Here is a 9924-nt window from a genome sequence, read left to right as displayed (position 1 = left end):
GCGAGAGAGAGGGCGGGACTTTCCTTTATATGGGTTCAGCGGTGAGAGAGAGGGCAGGAATGTCAATTACAGCGGAAATTGAGGTATACCGGGATAACGCTTCAATACCTAATGCTCTCTCGTCCTTGTGCCTAAGAGGATGCTGAGGCTTGGCATTCCTCTGGCTCGTGCATCATTCATCAGGGAACGTACGCTGGTCCGCGCGGACAGGCAGCCATGGCGGCGCTCGTCGCTCCATTCGATGATGAGCGGCAGGATTCGTTCGTCTATACGATTGTTTCAGATCACGAAATTCCTAAAAGTGGCGTGAAGACGAAGGCAGAAGACGCTACGGGAGTCTTGGAGAGCCTCTCGGAACTACACAGAAGTAACCCTGGAGATATTTATTGCAGCTCCAAGTCAATGGAAAACCTTGTCAAAGATGCTGAGGACAAGTTATTTGTATCCGTGTGCTTCCCAAATGCTGAAAGAGAATACGGCAGCGTCTCTCCCGCCTACGTAATCACAGAGGACACGTGGTTGAGACAGGACGAGTGAGTGTTGTTGAAGGGTTTCTTATGCTCTGTAGGTTAGGGTTAGGGTTAGGTGGTTAGGGATAACCCTCAGTGTTGTAACAAGATCGGCTCTGGAAATGTGACGGATTGGATTCCGCCGTCATTTGTTTCCCGAGGGCTGTATAATGGGCACTCATGAATTATGCATGAAGATTTAATAGCATTTTTGGAGGAGACCACTCCGGAAGTGCGTGATGACATGGTAACAATACACAATAACAATGTGTGGACAAAGTGAGGACCACATTGGATCAGAATTGACTTCATATTGGTTTTGCCTTATATGATGACCAAGAAGGAATTACACCTAACTATATAAAAAAAAATCACATCATCCAAGAAACCTTTGTATTATTATAAAATAAGTATGCAAAATCATAAAAAACAGACCTTTTTGGCTTCCATTGGCCCAATAGCAGCTAATGCCTAAGTGAAATGTCCAGTGAGTAGAGTTGTCAGTCTAGAATCTAGACTATGTCAATGTGTTTATAAAGGTTATACATGTTATACTTGGATTGTAAACTTATACTTCCAAATCATACGGTCTGTCTGCTCTCTGTTTTTCACCCAGGGTTTGGAACTCTCTGACTCAAAGCTATGGCTGCGTAACGCCCGTCGACTGGAAACACTCCCGGACGCGCGCCCTCCGCACACTCCCTCTCGATCTGGGGCCAAGCCAAGTGAGACATGCCCCTTCTAGTCTCACAAATCAGACTTAAGATTCATATCTAAAGATTAGGAGATAAACTCTGATGGCATATTTCTTCCAAATCTTTGTGAACAGGGCGTTTCTTTTGCTTCATATTTGTTTTCGACCAATGATTTGGCTGGAGGCAGGGATCCATATGCATGTAATTGGTGCACAATTACACGCAGTGTAGCACAAACTCGCCCTGCAGTATTTAACTGTCTGGGTCTGTTAAAGGTTTCTAAAGAAAAATAATACCATGTAGCCTAAGTGCTGCAAACACACTTATTAAAACCCCCTAATGAGAGCTTCTTCCAGTCAACTTTCTTCGCTACAATATCTCCGTAACGAAACAGGAAACAAAGTGTAACCCCGCGTCTTGCAGTTTCTTGTTTTTCCGGGTCAGGCTCTGTGCCGTCTCCCCCTGAAGTTCTGCTCTAGCATATTAGACTGCTGGATCCCGGTTAAACCCCAACTGACCCGTCTCTGTCCCGTCTCCCCCTCCCCCGCCCCCACCAATCTGTTTGTCACCCAAATCACAAACAGTAATTGTGCCAGGGTTTAGTGTTTTGATGAAATCCCCCTCCCCCTGCGTTTCCACGGCAGAGGAGGAGTGATGTAACCACAGAGCTGTCTGTCGGGGGGGAGGAGGAGGAGGAGGAGGAGGAGGAGGAGGAGGAGGCGGGGCTGAGGGATCAGCTGGACATGCACTCCATCATTGTGCCTTTCCTAAACCAGGAGCCTCTCTTCACAGCGGAGCAGGTAAGCATCCCGGCCGTCCTCCCCCGGTCCTTAGCGACCACCTCAGCATCCTTAGCGACCACCTCAGCATCCTTATCGACCAGCTTAAGGCTGGGGTCGGCACACGGGTCTTTCTCCTCAAGACTGATTCATTTTATTACCTGTGATGCATTGAGTGTGTATCTCTGTGTATCATTGTTTATTTGCTTTGTGCGTGTGTGATTGTTAATTGCTGTGTGTGTGTGTGTGTGTGTGTGTGTGTGTGTGTGTGTGTGTGTGTGTGTGTGTGTGTGTGTGTGTGTGTGTGTGTGTGTGTGTGTGTGTGTGTGTGTGTGTATGTGTGTGTGCGTCTATTTGGGTGTGTGAGTGTTCTTTGTCATGTGTATGTGTTTGTTGGATTGATCTTTTCTATGCGGGTGTCTGCGTGCGTTTGATCGTTGTGTTTCTGCGTGTCCCTCGTGGCAGGTGATGGAGGAGCTAGAGGCGATGATGCAGGACTCTCTCGACCTGGAGGCCTCCTTATCCTCGGAGGACCGCCGAGGCTCCGGTTACGAGGAGAGTGAGTGATCACATGACCATGGCGGGCTGATATTCATGATGGGTCGTCGTGACCCCTTCTGATGTACAAGGATGTTTTTTCACAAGACAATGATATTTATCCGGGCCAATTCAGTGGCTCATTCCTCAAACTGTTGTCTTATTGAACTTTGTGTGTGCCTGTGTGTGTGTGTGTGTGTGTGTGTGTGTGTGTGTGTGTGTGTGTGTGTGTGTGTGTGTGTGTGTGTGTGTGTGTGTGTGTGTGTGTGTGTGTGTGTGTGTGTGTGTGTGTGTGCGCGCGGGCCTGTGCATCCATTTGCTTACGTGTGTGTGTGTGTCCCCTGCGTGTACGGTGTCTGCGTTTGTGTTCGTGTGCGTGCGCGTGCGTGCATGTGTGTGTGTGTGGGCCCGTGCCTCGGCGTGCGTGCACGTGTTTGTTTGTGTTTGTGTCTGCGTGCGTGCGTCTCCAGGGCTAGGGGCCATGCGTGTTGCCGAGCTGAACGAGCTCTTGCAGGAGACGGAGAGCCACATCCAGGCGTTCTCCGAGGAGCTGGTCCAGGAGCTGGCCCGGCGGGAGGAGCTGGACTTTGAGAAGGAGGTGAAGAACGGCTTCATCGCCCTCCTCATCGACGTGCAGAACAGACAGAAGGAGCTCCGGGAGACGCTGAGGAGGAGGAAGAAGCTGAAGAACCCCCAGAGCCAGCCCGAGAGGACCCGTGGAGCAGTCAGTTTGATTTGACCCTTTTTTTTATTTGACCCCTTTGATGGTTGTGGTTGAAGTCCGCCGCGGAGGAGGGCTTCTCAGACACGTCGTATAATGCCAGGGTGTGTGTGTGTCTGCGTGGGGCTCCGTCCGGGCAATGATTGATGTCCATGTTCAAGGGAGGGGTTAAGCTTCTCGGACACAGTGTGTGGCGGACTACAACGTTTTTAGTTTTTGATTTTAATTTTGGATCCTATAATCTGTTTTTATTCCTTGTGTGACTCTTATGCTAAACCGATCTCTGCTTTGGTTTTCCTAAATTAATTCCTGCTGGTCTCCTAATCTCTTATCATCTTTTTTTCTTTCTCTCTTCTTTTTCTCTCTCTCTCTCTCTCCAGCGTTTCAGCATGGAGGGATTTACCTCTGTGTTTCAATACGGCTTCCGGCAAACTTTTGGTAGTGGATGCAGTGAAACTCAGCAGGTTACTCTCTACTTTCTCAGACGGAAGGACTTCTGTGAAGAGAGGATAATGATAAATCTCAGAAACACATGTCTAGAAGATCTTTTTTATTTTCCTGACCTGAAACAACTTCCTTCTTCTCAATCATTCTTAACCAGGAAGAATGCCATAAACCAGTGTTGATTTATGTTATTATTATGTTGGTATTTTAACTGCAACACATAAAAATATGGATCTTCCATGTCCTTTTTTTCCCTCCAGTATTTGACAACATTAATACCTTATGAGAAAAGAGTTGGTCCTCCATCAATTGAAGACCTGCAAGTTTTGACCAACAGTGAGTTTCATCTTCCACTAACTTCATGATCGCTAAGCCAGAAATAGACAAGTCATGCAGTGATTTCCATCTTCCACCAACTGCTTCGCTAATCCTAGACAAGTGAAGTATGATTGCATCTATTTCTTCTGTTTATTTTGCAGTTCTTCAAGCTATGAAGGAAAACAGTGACAAGGTGCCCAGTCTGCTGACAGACTACATCCTCAAAGGTAAGCTGTTGGTTTGGGGTTGTCCTGTTGTGTTGACCTGCATTATGGGAAGTGTGTTGTTCTGTCGGTTTGACCAACGGTTGTGTAGTTTGTGAAGGGGCCCTGGAGTGTGCATTTGAACGACCAAACAACTGCTGTGGATGAACGAATGAATAAATTCTAGCGAATATCTGAACGCATTGGTTTTCCAGGTAACAGCCAGAAGATCACCCTTTATATTATTTTTGCATTCATTTCTTGTTATTTTCCATTCTCTTCTGTTTCAATCCCTCCTCTAATAATAAACTCCCTAGCTCTGATGTGAGAACGACACTCGGAGAGGTTGGTGACAAGTAATCACTCATGTTGCCCACTGTGGGGCGCTGTTGAACCCCACAGTGGGTACACTCCCCCGTCTCCCCCCCTCTCACCCCCCTACACCACAGCTGTTGTGCAAACTGTGTCCCGACTTCTCCTTTTCTCCTCACCTAAACCCCCCTTTTCCAAAATTGCTGACCTAAGCAAACGGTAGAATTTCTTTGGTGTCACAAGATGTATTGCCAATCGTACAGGGCATGGGCGTTTCTAGGTTTCGGAAATAACCGGTGCTTAGCCCAGAGGGAAAGGTGAAATTAATTAATTTATCAATTGATTAATTAATTCATATTTATGTAATGCTTTACATAAATATACAAAATACACAGTTTATTAGAGCTTTAAACAACTACACATCGCTTCAAATCACAATCATCCTATCACCGTTTAGTTGTATTTGGACATTGTCCTCCTTCCCTTTAAGTACTCCTTAAAGAATGGATCCTCCTCCTTGTGTTTTCTTTACCCCAGTTCCCCAAGCATTTCTTTGGAGAATGTTTTGTTAAAATGCTTACATGTGATTTCCTTGCAGTGCTTTGTCCGACGTGAAGCAGAGAGAGAGTGCCTACATTTTCTGGAGAAGCTTCTAGCAGCGAGTGGGGTACCATGTTCACCATGGTAACCAAGATGAAGAGGACTCGTCATGCGTTTTCAGATTACCATCCTTTATTTATTCCTCCAAACGTACATTTTCGTGTTTTTATTTAGGCCTCATTTCTTTTACGTCGATTACGGTAATTTGACGGCATCAATGTTTTAACAGACATACCGTTTTCATCTGTTAGTATTGTTTGATTGTTTAGTTTTAGTTCATTTTGCATTTTGCATAGTATTTGGATATTGGAGATGTATTTCGTGAGGGACTATTTCCCAACTCTAGATGCACCCTTTCCCCAACCCTGTAGCGATCATTAAGAGACCGAAGCTATTTGCACCCGGGACATGTGCCCATGGCTCTCTACCTTGCTGTACCCTGTTCTCCAACCACAGAGGGTGTGGGAAAACTAAAACCCTGATATGCAATTCAGTACTGTTACTGTAGACAGAATCTCCACCGTTTAGTGAAGTGGTCGGACAGTTGGTATTAGCAATGCAGACCCCCCCCCCATCTGATCTAAAGGAAGGGGTATTGCTTAATGCCAAGGCCACGTTCTCAACTCCCTATGCTGTTGGTACAGATGAGTGACCTTTGCACTTCCTCCAACACTGAGACACAGAATGGATCTCTGAATCAGAGACGTTGTAATGAACTTCCCTTTACGCTGACACAGTGAGAACTTTGCACAGTGAAATGCTAACTTTTGGTAACTTAGTTATTTAGTTAACTTGGTTATTTATTTGATCAAATGGTCAAACTGCCTTGGCTGGATATTTTTTACATTGCTTCTTTTATGACAAATATTGAATTGGTGGAAGGGCTAAATGCAAATTATGTACAAATTGTTCAATAAATAATACAACTAAGACATGTCAGTGTTCATTGTCAGGCTTATGAAGAGTAATAGAAGAAAAACAAAAGTGTAGTCTAAACATGTTCATAGTTGAGTAAACAGTATTTCACCCGGTGAAAGGTTAATTATTATGGCTTTTCGTACTGCTTGTAAAGCAGGAAACGACAAGGAAAAATTTATTTAAGCAGCGGGTTCAGAGGGTTCCGCTTGCTCGACCTTCCATGCTAAAAGTCAGGACAGCATGCTAAGGAAGACATGTTCAAAACAAATGAAAACAACCGAAACGGAACGTTTTGCACATGATGTAAGCCTCTGCCATCTGCCGGCTGGGCATGCTCCAGTTTCCTGAGCGAAACCAGATGCAGGCCCTGGACTAGGGGCCAAAACACACTCACCTCTGACCGACCATCACTAGGAATAGAGCAGGCCTTGTGTGCCAGAAAAACTGAGGGATTTAGGTTCAATTCGATTAGCGGGCAGCCAGGAATTCTCTGAAACACATGCTAAATGAAGATTGGTTAATAGTCGTTTGCTTAATTGCTTTGTCTCTTTAGTGGCCCCCAATTATTTTTGGAAACAGCCAAAGTAGCTATTGATTATGCTGCTAAAATACAGCTTCTTCGGCCTGGAGTCCTGCATTAGGCAGAAAAAACAGGCAATAATATAAGACAATAATGAGACGTCTGTAAACCATTTGGTGTGTTCAAGAAAGGATTTCCTCATACAATGCTGTGCAGCCACGACCGGGGTGTAAGATTCACATCTGCTTTTGGCCAAGTCCTCGCCGCGACACAGCACTTTGGTGTTTCACCAGCAGTACATGAAAACAGCCCTAACGTCGCCTTTAAAAGTGTTTTTGTGATGGACCTTAGAGGGGCTAGCTTGATATTATGTCTCCTTCTTCTGGTGAGTCCCGCTCTTCAGCAGACCCCTGCAAGTGCAAAGAAGAAGAATGCAAGGAAAGGTGAGGCATGTTTTCTTGTCATTTCAGAGGAAATCATTTCATTGCACAGCACACATCCTCGTGGTCTTTGCAGCTCTTTAAATACAGGGCGCTCATCAAAAGTCAAGAAACAAAAGCCAAGATTGCCTAAGGACAGATCTTGATCTTCATTTGGTTCCTCTTGTATGGAGGTAGATTTGTGTCTTTATTATGCAATCAAAAATAATAGGTTTGAGAGCAAAACTTTCCACACTGCAATCAAAAAATAGGTTTGAGAGCAAAACTTTCCACACTGCAATCAAAAAATTGATTTGAGAGCAAAACTATCGACACTGCAATCAAAAAATGTTTTATTGCAAGATAAATTAATGTGATAAAAAAAATATTAATGGGAATCCAAAAGTTTTGTTTGCAAACCAAAAAGTTTTGTTTGCAAATCCAAAAGTTTTGTTTGCGAATCCAAAAGTTTTGTTTGCGAATCAAAAAGCTTTGCTTGCGAATCCTAAAGTTTTGCTTGCGAATCCAAAAGCTTTGCTTGCTGTTGAGCTGAATCTGGGGGGGCCGGACCTACGCCGAAAGATGTAAGACACGTCTCTATTGGCCAGTCTCGATCGGAGTGACAGCTTGGCAACATCCACAGTTAGTAACGAGAGAGGGAGTTCTATTTCATGTAGGATACGCCGTCTAGGCTTCGCCTTATGAGCTTGTCCCGTGCGCGCGCTTGCGCGCCCTGAATATCTCGTAGGCCTCCCTGTCAGCCGACAAGGAGACCATGGCAGAGGAGAGCAGGGCGATGTTGTTGACCGCCGCCGCGGATTGAGAGGCACAAACGAACACCCTGTCCGTCAGGCCGACAATCTGCTTCTGGAGGCGGTCGGGGGGCAGCGGCTTTTCGGATGTTGCCAAGCTGTCACTCCGATCGAGACTGGCCAATAGAGACGTGTCTTACATCTTTCGGTGTAGGTCCCGCCCACGAGATTCAGCTCAACAGCAAGCAAAGCTTTTGGATTCGCAAGCTAAACTTTAGGATTCGCAAACAAAGCTTTTTGATTCGCAAACAAAACTTTTGGATTCGCCAACAAAACTTTTGGATTTGCAAACATTGGGTTTGCAAACAAAACTTTTGGATTCCCATTAATATTTTTTTTATCACATTAATTTATCTTGCAATAAAACATTTTTTGATTGCAGTGTCGATAGTTTTGCTCTCAAATCTATTTTTTGATTGCAGTGCGGAAAGTTTTGCTCTCAAACCTATTATTTTTGATTGCATAATAAAGACACAAATCTACCTCCATACTCTTGTTACTTCAACAGAGGCTGCAAACAATGCTGTGATCGAGAAGATGCAGAAGCAGATTGATGATATTTTAGAAGAGCTGAATCTACTGAAAGAACATCAAGCATTACAAACAGGTATAGTACCTGAAAGAGATTGCTTGCCAACAATCCACTCCTACACAAACAATGTTTTAGATTTAAGTTATTATTATTGAAAAATTGACCAGGGGTTATATAACTATATAGTGTATGAAAGGCACTTTGGGTTGTAACATACTAGAACTGACTTCTAACTTGTTCTACTACTACCACTACCGCAAAAGTTTGCTTGAGAGGCACAAAGGTCCTGGGCAAGTGTTTCCTGGCGGATCCTGTGAAGAAGAACTACCATGCAGCCAGTGAAGACTGCGTCGCCAAGGGGGGCAGCCTGGGCACCCCTGTGACCGGGGATGAAAACGACCGGCTCTATGAGTACGTGCTCCGGAGCATCGGCCAAGAGGAGCACGTCTGGTTAGGGATCAATGATATGATCACCGAGGGCCAGTGGGTGGACCAATCAGGGCAGGGTGTGCGCTTCAAGAACTGGGAGACGGTCATCACGTTGCAGCCGGACGGTGGGCGGGGCCAGAACTGTGCCATCATGTCCACCTCGGCCAATGGGAAATGGTTTGACGAAAACTGCCGTGCTGAAAAAGTCTCCGTGTGTGAGTTTAATATTGTTTAACGAGGACTGCCCCTGTTGTCCTTTTGAAAAATATGAAGCATGTTTAAGTGTGAACCGATATTCATAGGAAGTTGTAACCTGTGCATGCCAATAAAAACAAAATCGATTTTACTCATTTCTAAAACCTAATTAAATGACGCAGCTTGTCAGGAATGCAGGACTGAGAAAGCTAAAAACATTGTCCTGTTGCCTCACAACTGTAGTCTTAAGTCACCAAAGTCTTAATAAACACATCAGCATTACATTTGACTCCATTTATATGTATCATACATTTGCGTTATACATTTTAAAGAAACATTGATTGCAGACTACATTTATCTTTTATAAGCCAAAAAACTGAACGATAATTCTGCCCTTGCTGTTGCAAATTGTGGTTGTCCGAAGAGGTTCTTTATAGGAAATTGGGGGCTGCAAGGTTTGATCACAAACAGTCATAGGAGCTCAGTGACTGTATGCAAAGCACTTAAAGGATTAGTTGCTGTACTTCTCCGGTCCTCCACTGCGGTGAGTTGAGTAAACAACAGAAGCTCTTACGTGTGTCTCTGACCTGATGCGTGGATGTTTCTTATCATCTGATTGGTGCCTGCAACCTGAGTACACTTTATACATCCACAAGGTGTTTTGAGTCAGTGAATAATTGTTTGGCACAAATTCTACATTGAATACAAATCCCACAATGTCAGTTATCCAATATTTGCATTAGGAGAAAAATAACCATGACAGCAGGGTTGGATTATGCAAATACTGAAGTTCTCATGCGCGAAAATGGACCTTTCCACACTATGGAAAACCAAAGGCATACAGCGTTCTCTCTCTGTCCCTGGCTGTAAAGTTCTCGTTGGACATTTTGACCTGACTGATTCTCACACAGGATGCTCACCTATTTTTAATGGCCTGGGACCAAAAAGGGGCCAATCATGGTGATGAATGAATATGACAAT

At 44.6% G+C, this 9924-nt stretch overlaps 2 protein-coding genes across 4 annotated transcripts; both read left to right on the top strand.

Annotated features, from left to right (window-relative positions):
• Positions 1–6: 6 nt before the first annotated feature.
• On the top strand, positions 7–6050 carry fez2a (fasciculation and elongation protein zeta 2a). 3 transcript variants are annotated; one of them, XM_030359527.1, is made up of 10 exons: positions 7–533; positions 1126–1234; positions 1849–2004; positions 2449–2542; positions 2991–3244; positions 3622–3705; positions 3946–4021; positions 4165–4230; positions 4319–4421; positions 5117–6050. In XM_030359527.1, exons 1-9 carry the CDS (start codon positions 217–219, stop codon positions 4372–4374), a joined length of 1212 nt encoding a protein of 403 aa, XP_030215387.1. In that variant the 5' UTR covers positions 7–216; the 3' UTR covers positions 4375–4421; positions 5117–6050. The 3 variants fall into 3 exon arrangements, with proteins under 3 accessions (XP_030215387.1, XP_030215389.1, XP_030215388.1); XM_030359529.1 differs by lacking the exon at positions 4319–4421 and adding an exon at positions 4524–4551 and having other exon boundaries at positions 8–533; XM_030359528.1 differs by lacking the exon at positions 4319–4421 and having other exon boundaries at positions 9–533.
• A 389-nt stretch (positions 6051–6439) lies between these two features.
• clec3ba (C-type lectin domain family 3, member Ba) lies at positions 6440–9225 on the top strand. The gene is made up of 3 exons (XM_030359530.1): positions 6440–6999; positions 8296–8394; positions 8583–9225. The coding sequence occupies exons 1-3, from the start codon at positions 6762–6764 to the stop codon at positions 8981–8983; spliced, it is 738 nt and encodes a 245-aa protein (XP_030215390.1). The 5' UTR covers positions 6440–6761; the 3' UTR covers positions 8984–9225.
• The last annotated feature ends 699 nt before the right edge of the window (positions 9226–9924 follow it).

Source organism: Gadus morhua, chromosome 6 (genome assembly GCF_902167405.1).
Source record: "Gadus morhua chromosome 6, gadMor3.0, whole genome shotgun sequence".
In the NCBI taxonomy this organism is placed as follows: Eukaryota; Metazoa; Chordata; class Actinopteri; order Gadiformes; family Gadidae; genus Gadus; species Gadus morhua.
This window is presented reverse-complemented; position numbering and strand designations above follow the sequence as displayed.

Coding starts and splice junctions, on each gene's coding strand:
- fez2a (XM_030359527.1), top strand. CDS start 217: ATGGCGGCGCTCGTCGCTCCATTCGATGATGAGCGGCAGGATTCGTTC. Junction 534..1,125: donor ACGTGGTTGAGACAGGACGA/GTGAGTGTTGTT, acceptor TTTTTCACCCAG/GGTTTGGAACTCTCTGACTC. Junction 2,543..2,990: donor AGGCTCCGGTTACGAGGAGA/GTGAGTGATCAC, acceptor GTGCGTCTCCAG/GGCTAGGGGCCATGCGTGTT.
- clec3ba (XM_030359530.1), top strand. CDS start 6,762: ATGCTGTGCAGCCACGACCGGGGTGTAAGATTCACATCTGCTTTTGGC. Junction 7,000..8,295: donor GAAGAAGAATGCAAGGAAAG/GTGAGGCATGTT, acceptor TTACTTCAACAG/AGGCTGCAAACAATGCTGTG. Junction 8,395..8,582: donor ACATCAAGCATTACAAACAG/GTATAGTACCTG, acceptor CTACCGCAAAAG/TTTGCTTGAGAGGCACAAAG.